Raw genomic sequence first — 16,489 nt, 5'->3', positions numbered from 1 at the left:
GGGGGACAGGAAGGAAGGACGGACAGTGTTACAGTGGGGTCATCGTGGGCTCTCTGGTGCTGTGGGGGACAGGAAGGAAGGACGGACAGTGTTACAGTGGGGTCATCATGGGCTCTCTGGTGCTGTGGGGGACAGGAAGGAAGGACGGACAGTGTTACAGTGGGGTCATCATGGGCTCTCTGGTGCTGTGGGGGACAGGAAGGAAGGACGGACAGTGTTAAAGTGGGGTCATCATGGGCTCTCTGGTGCTGTGGGGGACAGGAAGGAAGGACGGACAGTGTTACAGTGGGGTCATCATGGGCTCTCTTGTGCTGTGGGGGACAGGAAGGAAGGACGGACAGTGTTACAGTGGGGTCGTCATAGGCCGTTACAAGTAAAAAGTCTGGAATTCAAAATGTACTCGAGTAAAAGTATTCCTCATTGTGCAGAACGTCCCATTTCAAATAGCAGATCTACAAGCTCACAATGCAGCAACGCAATTGTGAGCTTGTAGTTCGGCTATTCTATATTTTATTGCATGAAACGTATAAAACATCAAGCGAGCAGTCTATATTCTGTTACTACATAATCATATCTTTTCAGACGGTGCTATATGCAGCAGTGAAGAGCAGAGACTACTGTGAGGTCAGTGATAATAATATGGATAATTATGGAAGTGCATGCTTGAAGGCAGGCAATGGCGTTTAGTGCTCTTTCATGAATCATCAAGAGTATTCTTGACAAAAGCCAAAATGTAATTCTCCGTTCCATAATTCGTAGTTTTGTTTTTGAGAGCACTCAAATTGATCCGAATTAAAATAGCCTACATCTCTCGTATTCCGCATTCAAGCAGCAAATTTGACTCTTTTACTTCACATCATCAAAAATTACACATTTCTCTCAGTTCAGACCATTTCAAACCTGCATTCTGAATAACAGCACAAAATACCAAAAACAATAATTGTGTTCTTTCATTGTACAGAGATTCTACCGTTAAGACGGATGTTAGGTTTTTAGCTTACTTATGATCCTTGATGACTATTTCTATGCAAGTATGCATTTGATGTATTACATTGTTTTTGCTTACAGTAAGTCGCTCTGGATTAAGAGCATCTGCTAAATGCCTAAATTGTAAATTCTTCTCTCACCCACTAACAATGTTTACCAATTACTACAGGATAAATGGCTCAGCAGACCTTCTGGTAGTAGTGCCCACTTTTCAAACCATTTTGGATGAACATAAGAGCTGATTTTTTAATGACGGTACGACATTACTCTCTGGACAAACTGCTTTCCCATCACTGCACCTTTATGAAATTGATTGACTGTGATACTCTCAGCCTGGACTGCAGAGATTTGGTATTTAAGCTCTTCAAGACATCATAAAACACATTTTTCACAAAAGCAACTCGGACCGGTCTGCAGACAAGATGGCAGAACTCTGAAGTTGACAGTAATTGTATTCACGTGACCTCAGCAGTAAAAGATTAAATCAAATCACATGTTTCTCAATATTGATTCATTTCATACTTTCAAGTTTCGATGGTGTTAGTATCATAATAGCCTGGGGTCCACCTATGCTTTCTATGGCTTAGGCAGCTCCCGGCAGGATCCGCCGGGAGAATCTAGACGCAGCTGCGCAACATGAGACTAAATAATTAGAGCGAGAGTGATCGACGTTTGCTCTACTCTATGCCGAATTGAAGGGGACTCGGTCCCAGACTTTTCTTTTTCTCCCTGGAAATAAAAGCGTCTGGGTTTCCGAGGCTAGTATCATAATAACCACCAACACGTTTGTATCCTAGACACTCCTTAACTAACAGCACTCTCTAGTGGCTGGATCCTGTAACCAGCCACTACTGTGTACAATAGGAACGTTTACTAAACAAGAAAGAACTTGGGTGGTTAGGGCGGCGGGCGGCACAAGTTGTGGAGCTGCTGACCATGGTGCAGAAGACTGAAGACAAAAGAAGAGGCTGCACAACTCTTAGCTACGATGCAGTAGTACTACGAGTTCTATGAATTTATTTACAACCAATGTTTCGGCCGCCAGGGTTTTCAAAACCCTCAAGACCACCTCAGTGGGCCTGGGCCGTGGCACAGCGGTCCAGTCTAGCAGTTTGACTCCCGACCCCGACGGCCTTTACTGCATGTCCCCCCCCCCCCCCCCCCCCCCCCCATGTCCCCCCCCCCCCCTTTGAGCCTTGCACCTACTGTATAAGACTGGTGTTCTAATTTGGAGTGTGGCAGGTTTTCTGCTTTTGCCGTTTCTTTCTACCCTAAACAATTAACACAATTTGTACGGTTATGTTTCAGTAATATTGTTCCTGCTGTTCTACATACAGCCAACCAGGTGAAAATATCACAGATAGATTTGATGGAAGATGCTTCTGAACCCAATATTGCTAGTTTGACCACACATTGAGAGCTTGTATGTGGGCTACGTTCGTTGCGCAACATTCCATAGAAAACATGCTGGCTTCTATGGAATCCAAATGACTGAAATAAGCCGTGGCGACTGAGAACTTTAATCCATGAGATTATGATTTATATTCCCACCGTAGTGGCATGCAATTTGGATTGCCCTCAGTCGACAAGGCTTTAAGCCTGCTTCTGTTGGTGGTGTGCCTGCAGTGTTTTCTAAGTGCTGTAGAAAGTCATGCATTAACTAACCAAGCTATTGTTTAAAATGAAGCAGCTGACCAGCCTCCAAGTCGCTCCATATTACAGACCCATTTAGACCAGAGCTCGATTCTACAAAATGTCTTCTAAATCATGACAGTTTTCTGAAAATCTATGTTTCTGTGTCAGTGGTGCTCAACCTTTTTCATGTCAAGGACCCGCAGAATGATCTGCATTTGGCTGCGGAGCGGACCCCCCCCCCCATCTGAAAATATGTTGTTCTAGGGACCCCCCCCCCCCCCCAGAAGCAAAGATATGAGTTAAAAATGTTCGCTCTGAAAGAATATATATTCAAAGATTTGCGCCACAATTTCACGATTTAAAAAAAATAGCAGATCTACGAGCTTGTAGATCTGCCATTTTTCAATAGCTAAAGTATAACATAATGCTTAAAACACCAAAAGGGGTTCCTGTACAGAATGGGTTAAACAAGCTATTGTTTAAATGAAGCAGCTGACCAGCCTACAGACAGTCTTTAACGGTGGTATTCTTGAGCTCAATAAGATCCAAGATAAAGATCGATGATTCTGAGCCTTTAACTGATGTTCTGAGGTACATGATAAGGCAGGATGTATTCATTAGAGAGGAGCTTTCATCCACAATAACCCTGGATAACCTTTGATTGAACAGATGTAATGCTTGCCAGTAATGCCTCATTTCATTTCTGACTATTTCGTCTGCTAGTTTATTTATGGCTCTGTTGAGACGCAGTGTTTTCATATTTTCTTTCTAAGCAATTTCATTTACTGTTGTCATATTGACCAAGTCTACAATTCTGCCACTCACTAGACTCGAGAATCAATATCTTCTCTAGTGAAGACAGAACATAAAGCATTTGTCTGTTCTATGGCCCCCAAATCACGCTAAATCATGATTTATAAATTATGGGTCCGATGCCACGATCACCAATGATTTGACCAAAATGAACTAATCAATTTGGAGAACTTTGATCTAATTAAAGTTTCTATTTGAGAACATTGAATTAAAGAGATAGTCAAAAAACTCTTTGAGAGATAAAAAAAAAGGAATACAAACTGAACATTATTTTTATTTGACCCCTTAAGCCCTACATTTCGAAACACATTTTGAAACATCGCCGATGTACAAGCTCTCAACGTGCCACAACGCAATGCTTTTTTTCCCCCTTAATTTTAAACCATTACCCGAATTTTCCCCATTAATGACATTCCCATATCAAGGCAGCTTGAAAGTGGTCAACTGCATAGTTCATTACCAATACTGATGTTGTCCAAAAAAAGAGCTGAAATAATGGCACATAAATGTGTTTGAGACCCACCTGGTACCAGGAATAGGCCCTGTCCGCTGGGTTGATCAGGATGGTGATGATCTTGGCTTTGGGCAGAAGAGCGGCGGCCCGCTGTGCAGCGACCTCAGAGTCAAAGTAGTTGGCACTCTTCTCAAAGTAGTAGTCTGAACTGGTGTTGGAGGGCAGGGGGAAGTACTCCATATACCTGTTGGTACACGTCAATACAAACACACACAAGGATTTAGAGGCTGATACAAGTTCCACTTAATGCATACGATATCTTTTCTGCTGCACACCCTGTGGTAAAATGGTAAATGGTGCATTTATATAGCGCCTTTATCCAAGGCGCTTTACATAGATTGTGCATTACATTCACACATTCACACACCGATGGCGGAGGAAACCATGCAAGGCACCAACCAGCACATCAGGAGCAATTAGGGGTTCAGTGTCTTGCTCAAGGACACTTCGACACTAACTCTGGGGGAGCCCGGGTTTGAACTGGCAACCTTGCAGTTACCATCCAGCCACTCTACCCCTGAGCCACCGCCGCCCTCTGTGTTTACTCCGTCAGTGGCTTTTAATTATGTGCCATGGAGGGTGTGATTGTATTCAGATCATCAACACTGCACAAAGAAGAAGTGCTTCCATTATCTGCAACTACTTGAACCACTTGACAGAACAAATTATATTATTCTATGTTTTACCAGTCGATCCCTCTGTGATAGTTGTGTCCATTGAAGAACTGGATCTCCTCAAAGGTCTCCTTGCTGGGGTAATTACTGGTCAGGTCGGGATGCATGCCCAGAAACAGGTAGAGGGCTGTCGTCCCTGGAAATGGAGACAGAGATATGGACGCGTGTATCAATAAGTGGGGGAGGGTTAAGGCGTTGCCGCCTGGATCAGCATCAATGTTTGTGTTACGCACTCAAAATTGTCCATTCGTTGTCAATGGGATTTAATGTTTATGTTTGCACACACTAGGGTGCCTGACACATAAGAGACAGCTGTCTCCTCGGTGTCTCCTGTGTCTTCTGTGTGTCGCACGGCTCGCAATGCATTTTCAGTGGGAGTCAAGTGGTTTGACGAGACAAGTTTGCTCCGTTGCCGTCTTCTGCCCTCCCCCCCACATGGAGCAAGCAGAGAGCAAGCTTGTCTCACACAGAAGACAGCTAGCTGTCTTTTATATGTGTCAGGCGCCTAAAAGCTGGACATTTTTCACCCGTTGCCACCAGCAGGTGGTGCTGGTGCTCCGTCTCACCTGTCTTCTGAGGGCCGATGACGAGCAGCTTGGGAAAGCGGTCACACGTTTTCTCTTTGGACCAAATGTCCTTGTGCCTTTTGTCCTCACAGGGATCCTGTAGCCACACAAAGAGAGGGGAGGAAAAACATTTCATTTTGTTAATGAACTTGAATGAAACGACACAAAACATGTAAACCATCAGTTGATTTCAAGAGAGGGCAAGTGGGCAACCGATAATTTACTCTTTTTTCCTCCCCTCCCTATAGACCAGATCAGAATGTTTGAAAACCTGTATTTCCGGGTATAATGTCAAATGGAGGTTTTCACAAGATATAATAAAGTGTCCAGAAAAGTAACCTATTTCCAATTTTTCAACCTGTGGATATTTAGAACAAGATATAAGTCTTAACAGTCAATACATATCACAAGTGTCCTGTTCTTCCAGAATATAAGAAAAGAAAATAAGTACTTTGTCCGCCATTTATTTAATTTTGGGATGTGCTACCTTTTTGGAATTTTTTAAATTCCTATTTTTTTGAGTGGTGTAAACCACTTCTACAACTGGCTTTGTTGTGCAGAAAAAATGAGCATGGTTGCTATGTTCACCCTGTTCACCCGGGTGTGATTTCATACAACTGGCTTTGTTTGTGCAGAAAAAATGAGCATGGTTGCTATGTTCACCCTGTTCACCCGGGTGTGATTTCATTACGTCAGACATGATTTCATTACGTCAGACAGGCTAAGACCTTACACCACTCAGTTCACACGGGTGTGATTTTTCTTATGTATACTGGATTTGGGTTTGGCACTCCACTGAAAACCATTGCTGATGTGCAACCTCTTTTTCTCATTAAGGTTAATGAACTGTTCCAATGCGACGCTGTCAGCGTCATCTACCCAGAAATAAATGGTTGGTTGTGATGATGTCATTGATTTGATTTGATCTAAATAGTCATCATGCCAATCCCCGCTATACTGTAGTCCCCGACTCCCCAGTCACTACTGACCCCTAGTGGTTGGTCATGGGGAGGGCATAGACAACCATGTGTCTCCTTCCATAGTGACATCACAGTCTCTTTCTCCAATACTATGCATCAAATGCAACTGCATCAGTCAAAACAAAAGAATGAGCATTTGTTGAGGCGGAGGCGGTTTGTTTTTTGAGTAACCACTTATTTTACCCCCTTTTTATCATAGATGCAACTCGTCAGTTGTCATTTATGCTTGTAGATCGGCTGTTTTGAGTGATTTGCTGCAGTGCTGGGTCAGACTTGCTCCCGTTGCATTCGTTCAGTCAATTGGAAGTTTGGTACTCGGATGTTTTGTAAGAGACACAAAACTATTTATCTTCATCTCATCAAAATAAACATGCATACTGTACATAAAATGTCACATCATAATTTGGTTTGTTGTGGAAAAATAACAACATAAAAACACCTTCTAAAACAAGGTAGGTCTAAATGAAAAGCATGCTATATAAATATTGTTCAACAAGACTATGTAAGAATTATAGTTAAGACCAATCTGGGAACCCTTTGGCCAAACAAAGGAAAAACAGCATCCTCTTAGTTGATGTGAGTCAACAGTGTCGCGAGAGACAGTTAAGACAGTTAGTTAGTTAGTTTCATTTATTGTCCACAATGTGGACATTTGTCTTCGGTCTCAAACAACAGTAACAACAAACAGCAACAACACTTACACAATTATCTTCATGGCAAAAATGCAGGACAACAGTGGCAAATACATTAAAAACAAATCTAGCGAGACATGGTATCAGTTAGTGCCTTAATGGCATTAGGAATGAAGACATTTTTAAAGATGTTACGGTTAGCTTTTGGTACTTTGTACCGTCTACCAGAGGGAACTAGTTGGAACTCCCTGCAGAGTGGATGAGAGGAGGTCATTTGCTATCTTGACAGCTTTTTTTTAAAAGTACTTCCTAGATACAACTTAATTCAGTTTCTGTCTCTACTCTCTTCCCAATGATTTTTGAGGCTAGGTTTTTTGCTGCAGCTTGCTTCTTCCTTTTACATAGACCTGTAATAGACCTGTAATACATCTCAGTGGGATATGTGTAGATAAATATATTTAATGTACACATGTAATTAATGCAATATTATATGTGCACTAAAATGTTACACATGCTTTAGTTGTGTACCATGTCTGTCTGTTGTACGGCTGTGTTACACGCGTGTAAAACAGTGTCATTTTCTGGATGCACTTTGAGGTGAATTCCAGCTTGGCTTAGGGAGATATTGGGCTTTTGGTCTTCAGGCAGAGGCTTTGAGCTACGCCGTTTCAAAAGGTGATATATAGAATAGAGAAATCATCAAGGTGGTGTGTCGGAAATGACCTGTGACTGTCTACGGTAGGTAGTTTGTTGTTAGCCCAACAAAGGACACAGTACTACTGTACAATACATCACATAGCCAGGAGGGATGATGCATGCGGCAGTGGCTCAGGGGTAGAGGTTCCTAGTTCCTAGGAACCTTGCGGTTTCTAGGAGCCCTAGATCCCGGGATCGAGTTAGTGTTGAAGTGTCCTTGAGCAAGACTCTGAACCCCTAATTGCTCCTGATTGCTACTGGTTGGTGCCTTGCATGGTTTCCTCCGCCATCGGTGTATGGATGGATGAATGTAATGCACAATCTATGTGAAGTGCTTTGGATAAAAGCGCACTATAAATGCACCATTTACCATTTGTGCATGCATTTGTCAACAATGGGGAGTCAGTCAGTAAAGACCCTGGGTCCGACACAAAATAAAATAAATAAAATAATGTTCACCCAGTAAGGACAAAAAGAAAGCTTCTTAATGTTTGTTTGTAATGTAATAAAATATAATGGAAGTAAATTAATCTGTTTTCATGATGGATCATTAGAAAGCACTATGATTATTAGTCACACAATGAAGGTAAACCATGTATTGGAATCGAGATGCATCTGTAATCGATTTATAATGGAATCGTAGCCCTCATAGTCGGAAACAAATAGTCAGGTACCCAGAGCTTTCCACCCCTATCGCCCAGTGCAATATGTATTGCACAAATAAACACCTCCCAATATCGAATTACCATTAAAAAAACAAGAATGACTCAGTCATAACTGCCAGGTGCAGCAAGCTCTCGTTTATGAACATCTATAATCAGTGTGTTTGCCGCAGCCTCTGCCTCAGATCACAGCTTCACGTTGCGGTGTTCAGAGTATGGGTTTTATGCGTTCAGACTATGGGTTTAAGTCTCCCGTTGGCTTAGAGGCAGCCTAGAGGCAGCCAATCATGAAAAAGTGTCTACTACGGTGACGTACGGTCGCTAGTGGAGGTAGGTGACCATGTAGTCCAGGACGGTGCTTTTCAAGTACCTGGGAAAAAAGCTGCAACGTGATCACATATTTCAGCGTCTCACCTGCCAGAGAGGGTCTCTCTCCGAGGGGAAGAGGCTGAAGTACTTGTGGGCCAGCTGGATCGGCGGCAGGGTCTGCAGCTTCAGGTTGGTCCACGTCTGGACAAACTTCACCAGACTCTTGAAGGTGTAGAGGCCGAGGCGGTCGTTGCCGTAGTTGGACAGGTGGGTCATGAAGATGCTGATCTGAGGAACGGGATGAAGAGGTGGGAGCATGAAGTAGGGAATGCATTCAATAATCTACATCAGTGGTTCTCAAGGACCACCTTGAAGGGATTCCAGCTAAATGGAGAGTTGGATACCAAATGGACCATTTTAGATCTTTACATCTTGAGAGCGTAAAATTAAATGAAATCTGTATTACTTACAAGAAGTCTAAACAATGAGAGTGTAGAAGAATTGTAACTTTGATCAACGTTTGCTTGTTATCTCTCTCTCTATCTATGTGGTACCACCATCAACACAGCATGGAATTGTGAACAAAATCGTATCAAACGATAACAAAATATGAGGCTAAATTGAGGCCAAATCTCAACAAATTGTGGTCGGTCCGTGGCTCAAATGCAGAATATATAATGGGCCATGATATGAAAAGGGTTGAAAACCACTAATCCACAGTAATTTACCACAAATGTATTGTATTTAATTATTTTGCCTATAATGATTACGCCCCTATCTTGCCCAAGTTAAAAGTGTTTAAAATGAATGCAACGTGAGCCTTCACACCCCGGTGCAGTAAGCAAGCAACCGGGTGTTTGTTCGTTTTAACGTACAGGATTGAGTAGCACCGTTTGGAACAGCTCTCCCCCGTTGATGAGCTTGTCCAGTTCATTGGGACTGCCGGGGTAGTCTTTGTAGAAGATGGTGTGTGTAAATAGACCGCACGTTTGCCTGGGCAGCACCTGAAATATGAACACACAAATACAGAAATCACACACACACACACACACAGAATACAGAGAAGTCAATACCCAAGCAGATAGTCCCACACACATCGTTTGCTTTCAATAACGTTCATATTATGCTGCTCATCTAGCCAAGGCAAACGTCTTATCCACTCCGAGTCTATATGGAAATTCATGGAAATGCGTTTACAGTTTGGAGCGTCTGGGGAACTGAATATCAATCATGGGTAAGCAGTGGAGACTGTCCAAACTGTTGTCCTTGAGATATAGAGATTCCGAATGAAGAAATGCAACCCACTACAAAAGGACCAGTGGACTGAGGCGTCATTAATTCCCTTCAGTACGGAAGGTCACGGTCAAAGCCTGCGGAAATATTTTTCAACATTTTCCATTCTTTTGTTCATTTTCGAAGCGAGCGTCAGTTAACTTGTGAAACGCTTGATATGACCTCAAAAACAAACACCAGAGTTAAAGAGAGGCAAAATAGAATAAAAGCAGTTTTCTTCAAATATTAAAATGTATGAGAAACAACATCAGGTATACTATCCTCTAAAGCTTTGTTTAGGTAGGGTAGAGTGTGTGTGTGTGTGTGTGTGTGTGTGTGTGTGTGTGTGTGTGTGTGTGTGTGTGTGTGTGTGTTTTTTTTTGGGGGGGGGGTGTTTAGGTTACACAAGCCTGCCAAGCAAAACAAAAAGCTACATTTTCACAATGTTGACATTTCAGTGATTTTCTTTGTACAAGCATTTGCTACCTTCTCCGCCAACATTGTCAGCCATCATTGTGGTGCTGAAGTCACACAATTACACGTGACAACAGGGCTGTTTGATAATACTGTGCACTATAGACTAAACTACTATGGAGATGATGATAGGCTTTCTTGAAGCCTTTGTTGTGTATGTAAATAGCTAAGTCAGTCAGAGAGGCTTATTGTCGGTATCAGCCAGGGTGCGGGTCTGCAGGAGTCTATCGCCGTTTCAATGCGCTACACCTCTGGGAGAAGGATTGCTGAGGCGAAGCGCAACACCTACGATCAGCTCCCAGTACTTACCGCATGACTTCGAGCCGAGCAAAGGTTGGATGGCAAGAGAAAAGGATTGACATCAACAATAAGATTGAAAAAGATTGAAACGGACGGATAGAGAATAGATTTATGGATGGCTGCAGGAGTTGGGAGGGGAGAGTGAGCAAGAGCTACATGCAGCTGAAGAGACAAACAAAACTATAAGCTGAAACAAAATAAGAGCACAGGGGAGGAAAAGAGACCGGCCACAGCCCTAAGACATAATGCAGCCGCACAATACGTGTGTGAGCGGTAGACCGGTCACAATGATTACATAATCTCAATTATTTTAGATAATCGCAAATATGTTTGCATGATCGTCAATCGTTTCCTCCTATAAGCTCGTTTCATCCTACAAGTTTACAACACATCATTTCTTTGTGTGTTGTAAGCTTGTTAACTATTTCTGCTAGTTTGTCCATTTTTTTTTAAAGAAACAAATGTATACCAAATTGTTAAATGTGTCAGTGATTTCTTTGCGCATTTAAAATATTTGTCCTGTGCGATTTGTGATTACGAAGCCAAAAAGACAAACAGAAATACAACTTGTAACGTTTCCAATGTTCAATGCAAAAAACCCCACAATTAAATCATTAATCACAATGACGTGTGTGACAATTAATGGTTAACTTAAAGGTGTGATGGTGTCAGCCCTAGTATAGCGAGTGTCCTTACACTGATGCCACTGTGGATGAAGCCTCGACGGAAGCGGGCGGGCTTCAGGTGGGGGTATTCCTCCGTGCTGGTCACCTTGATGCCCCACACCTTCTTCCAGGCGTCGTACAGCTGCAGGTGCACCGGGTACACCCCAGAGTGGTGGGGAGCCACCGCATAGCCCATGTTAGTCGGGATGCCATGCTCCTGGTGAACGAGAGAACGACAAGCATTCAGGAGAACATTTACACATGGAAAACCTAGAACTAAAAACTGCCGAACAACACGCCACACGCCCCCAGACTCTGGCTCGTGAACATATGCAATGAACACAGCTGCAGACTCACTCCCAATCTTCCGCCATAGTCTGAAAACTCACCTCTTCAGACTCCATGAGTCAATCTTAGCCTGTAGCACTTGCCGTAGCACTTGCACAAGACTCGACGACCTTAACAGGCGTATGCAAAGGCTACATTTATGTAATTTAGATAGCATTTTACGTAGACATACAGTAGCACTCTATAGTGTATACTCATAGCTTAACTGTACAGATATTCTACTGTTAGACTGATGTTAGGTTCTTAGCTTGTTGATTCTTAAATTTTGTAGTCAGGCCTAAATGGGTTAGGCCCGACTTCAAAATTAAAAAAAAAACTTCTAAATCCTCCAGTTTTCTGAAATAAATATTTTCACGATTTTTCAAAAATAGCAGACCTACAAGCTCGTGGCGCGCTATGAGCTTGTAGATCTGCTATTTTTCCATAGCTAAATTATAACAATGTTTAAAACACCAAAAGGGGTTCCCGCCCAAAATGGGTTAATGACTATTTCTATGTATTTGATGTATTACCATGCGTTATTCTTGCTGTAAATCACTCTGGATTAAGAGCGTATATACACTAAATGTCTAAATTGTAAATTGAAATCCTGTACCATTTCTCTGTCTGTCTCTTTGACCATCTGGAGCCAGCTTTGTTATTTTCTTGTTATTCTAGATATCTTGAAGCCTATCCTTTATCTGTTGTTTGACCTAATGCTAAAGGACCATAACGGCATAAACATGTTATTGTCTACTCACAGCTTCGTACAATTACAGAGGTCACGGTTATTGTACGGGTTATTGTACGTCTGTTTGCATTTTGTCCAAAACTAAAACGAGAACGGAACCAACAAAACTGTGTGATTAATAAGTCATGGAGAATTGCCTTTCATTCGCAAATCAAGCTTTTCTCCCGGGACCATTTGTGGCAACAATAATGTAACTACTCTGCAGTGTATAGCATTTCTTAAACTATAAATGGTGCCATTTATGTAGTGCTTTTACCCAAAGCACTTTACAATGTGCATTATATTCACCCACCCTTCACATACAGTGACAAACCATCGGCAGAGGAAACCACACAAGGCACTCAACCTGCTCATCGGGAGCAATTAAGTGGTCAGTGTCTTGCTCAAGAAACACTTTGTCATAAAGCCAGCAGGGGCCGAGGATCGAACTGGAAACATTTTGTGTTAAATTATTATTACATTTTTATCCAACGATTTTTGTAACCAGGATTAGGCATGTTTTTTGTCCCTAGGGGACACCAAACTGGAAATATTTAACCCATTTAGACCTGAGGCCGATTTTGAAAAGGCCTTCTCAAACCTAAGGCAGTTTTTTGAAAGACACCCAAAAACCTGAGGTCTTTCTGAGAAACTTCACAGAATTGAATCCCGAAATTGGGAAAAGTACTGAAAAAGACCTACAAAACTACAAGAAGACGTGCACGATCACTGCACGCATTCCCGGCTTCAGAGATAATGTAACGCTGCCGCGCCTTTACCCATTTTGGGCGGGAACCCGTTTTGGTGTTTTAAGCATTGTTATACTTTAGCCATTGAAAAATAGCAGCTACGAGCTTGTAGGTCTATTTTTTTTAAATCGTGAAAATGTGGCGCAAATCTTTGAATATATATTCTTTCAGAGCCAAAGTTTTTAACTCAAACATATTTACAGATGGGGGCCGGCGGCCAATTATATGTATATTTTTGGGGTTTGAGAACGACGGACATAGAAACATAGGGTTTTTCAGAAAACTGTCAGGATTTAGAAGGCATTTGTAGAATCGTTCCCAGGTCAAAATGGGGTAAGGGGAAAGTAATGTGGCCATGGGCCCGTGGCAGCCAGTCTAAAATTCCAACAGTCACTCCTGACGTCCTATTATAACGCACCTCAAGCAAGGTCCAAGCAAGTTGATTGAAACTGTATTGTACTGAAATGAATGGAAAAACACTGGCTTTCTCAAAGACCATCTTGCCCTCCCCTTGGCTCTTAGGCAAGCGGAGACAGTGCCTGCTTTTAAACTGCTTTTAAAAACACACCTGTATGTCAAGTGTTTTTCCTAATTTCAGTTTTCTATGTGTGTATGTGTATATATATGTAGACATGCATATATGCATGTATGTATGTATGCATGTATGTATATATTAATTTATTTATTTTTCTTTCTATCCTTAATGTGTTTTGATGTGATGTTATGCTTTGTTATTTCTGATGTTCTTGATGTTCTTTATGATTGTTGTTTTTAATCCTGTAAAGCACTTTGTAACTTTATGTTTGGAAAGGTGCTATATAAATAAAATTCATTCATTCATTCATCTTTGGAAAATGTAACAAAACTTGACACACAGTAAGTCATTGGATTTTCTTTTTTACTTTTGTTTTTTCATGTCTCATGAAAGCAGGGAATCGCTTCAAATTGACATATTGGTTTTTCAGTTTGTCAATGAGCTGCATGCTGCTATAAATGCTAATCCTAACTGGCATCCGCAGGCGTGATCATATTACACCTGTTCACCTGTTCACTGGCTCCCTGTTCGTTTTAGAGTTGATTTTACGCTTTTATTGTTTGGTCTGGCACCTCAGTATCTCTCTGATCTTATAAAGGTTTATAGTATACCATTGCAGTCTTCAGGCCAGTTGAACCTCGAGGTCACAAAGAAGGCACGTCTAAAGACCAGAGTTGACCGAGCCTTAAATCTCACCTTAAGACCCACCTTCATACCTTGGCTTTTGATCCGTTTGGAGCTTTTCTGTGGTTTATGTTTGGCTTTGTTGTCATGTGCTCTTTTCTTTTTACTGTGTGGTCTTGCTGTCGTTTCTATGTTTTAGCTTTACAGTGTATTTAGCTTTTTAACTTTCTTTACAGCACTTTGTAAACTCCTGAGTTGTGAAATGTGCTCTTATAAAAAGTGGATTGGATTGGAAATGCCTAAATTGGGAATGGATTCCACTGCCATGGCGCACACAGGAGGAGTGCTTGCTGGATGCCTCACGACTCACTGACCCAGCAGACTCACCATGGCAAACCTCTTGTTGAGCAGACTCACTGACTCACCATGGCAAACCTCTTGTTGAGCAGCATCTGCTCGGCCAGCACTGACTGGTTGTGGAAGAGGTGAGGCTGCATGTGGCTCCACATGTGTGGGAACCACCAGAACTCCTTCACGTAGGAGAGCAGCAGGTCGTCTCCGAGGTCCTCCTCGTCAGAACCTTCGGGAACACAGACCAACACTCAATGATGTTAGTGTTTAATAGTGCATTTTAAGGCGCTGTAAGGTGGTATGGCTCCTACTGCTACGTATTTACCAAATTTAGTTGGTCTTGTCTGACCACCACTGTGTTTATACTGTATTGCTGCGTTCACACGGGCAAATGTAAAAGATGCAAAGATCACAGCATAATTTGTTGCGTTGTCGCGTTTGTATCTGGAAATTGAACCCAGCTCAGCTTCAATGTGTAGCTTTGTAGCTTTTGCAGCAGCTACAGACGTCGGCTGCATCTTTGCATCTTCATGTCGCTGGCTTCCATTGACAATGAATGGTAGACTGTATCTTTGCATCTGCCTGTGTGAACACAGCATATGGCCTATTGCAGTACTTTTCAAGTTGGGTCAGGCACAGCCAGAATAATTTAATGTAATCTGTCCTTGAAAGTATGACAGAAAGTATTCAATAGCACAACTATGAAGTCTATTTCCGTATGTACAGTTATGATATTATTACATTATTCTTCCAAGTCAATCATGTGAAGATTTTAAAAGCCCCATGTCGATTTATCTCTACTGTAAAAGGCATGTGAAGATTCTCGGTATAAGAGGTGCAGTGTTATTTGTAAGAAAGAAAAAGGTAGCGCGCGTCATTGGTCGAAATAAAACCCGGTCGAAATGACAGGCAGTAGACAGGCAAAATGACCAATGACAAAGCTTCTAGGAAAATCTTTGAATGCAGACTGCGGCCCCTAGATGTGCCACAGAGACTAAAATTGTTTTGGGGGCGCTTTACCCATTGCTGGCTGTCTGGATACCAAAAGGTCATTAAAATGTTGACATATTATTGCTTATAGCAGCTTTTAAGTGGGAACATAAAGTTAAGTTAAGTAGGAACATAAAGGAAAAGGGCAAAGTGAAAAAAAGTGACGGTAGAAATGAACAGAGTTCAGATGAGAGTGAGACAGAAGAACGAGATAAGGCCAACGATGGATAAAGAGAGAGAAAATAAAGAGCATGTGAAAACTTGTTCTTCAACAACAGATCTACGGGCGTTATCACATTCAGTTCGGTGCCATGTTTTTGTTTTTTTTATCAGCTGAATAAACAGGGGGCTCTCAAAAAAAAAAGGAGCCACGATAGTTTACCGGCATGGAAGAATTTCCCAGAGAAGCCCAGGTTGAAGGTGAAGTTGGGTATGTGAGTACGAAGGTCCTTCTGTGTCTCGAGTAGAGCCTGAAAACACAGAAATCACAATATTTGTCACATGTATACATAAAGAATATGAAATACCGTTTCCCCCTCAGTCACTTGCGGTGCAACATAAAAACATCAAGCCTATTTAATAAACATAAAAAATACCAAAACTAAGACACAGCATAAAAAAACATTTAAAAAAGGAGCCCCACTGTATGATTGATTATTTTATTAGATGATATTAGACAATAAAAATGCAAACAGCATTTGATAGGAACATGATATAATGAGCAATTCATACAAAACAAATTGCTATGTTATATCATACATAGTGGGGGAAATTTGTTTATGCCGTGTCTTAGTTTGTCTTTTTTATGTTTATTAAACAAGTGAGGCAACCCACATATGTGACCAGATTTGACTGAGAGACTGCCATCGCACAAATTACAGCTTTTCAAAATGAGTTAATAGCACAGGCAGACTCTTCACATATTAGAGAATGTCTGAAATAAGTGTCAGAGCTTAAATCGACATGTAAATATGAAATAAATGCTTAAACATGTAGCTAGGTGT

The 16,489-nt window shown here is 41.7% G+C and overlaps 1 protein-coding gene across 1 annotated transcript in view; it reads right to left on the bottom strand.

Moving 5' to 3' along the window:
* The window catches only part of ndst1a (N-deacetylase/N-sulfotransferase (heparan glucosaminyl) 1a), a 55,069-nt gene that overhangs the window by 3,640 nt on the left and 34,940 nt on the right, over positions 1–16,489 (bottom strand). Inside the window, exons 5-12 of the mRNA XM_079488459.1 lie at positions 15,868–15,955; positions 14,570–14,724; positions 11,211–11,396; positions 9,344–9,472; positions 8,574–8,756; positions 5,190–5,286; positions 4,636–4,759; positions 3,959–4,133 (exon numbers count right to left, since the gene is read on the bottom strand). Of these exons, the coding sequence (XP_079344585.1) occupies positions 3,959–4,133; positions 4,636–4,759; positions 5,190–5,286; positions 8,574–8,756; positions 9,344–9,472; positions 11,211–11,396; positions 14,570–14,724; positions 15,868–15,955 (1,137 nt within the window). The remainder of the gene's footprint in view (positions 1–3,958; positions 4,134–4,635; positions 4,760–5,189; positions 5,287–8,573; positions 8,757–9,343; positions 9,473–11,210; positions 11,397–14,569; positions 14,725–15,867; positions 15,956–16,489) is intronic.

This window comes from Electrona antarctica (genome assembly GCF_951216825.1).
Source record: "Electrona antarctica genome assembly, chromosome: 1".
Lineage (NCBI taxonomy): Eukaryota > Metazoa > Chordata > Actinopteri > Myctophiformes > Myctophidae > Electrona > Electrona antarctica.
The sequence above is the reverse complement of the archived record's forward strand: the minus strand, read 5'-3'. Positions and strand labels throughout refer to the sequence as shown.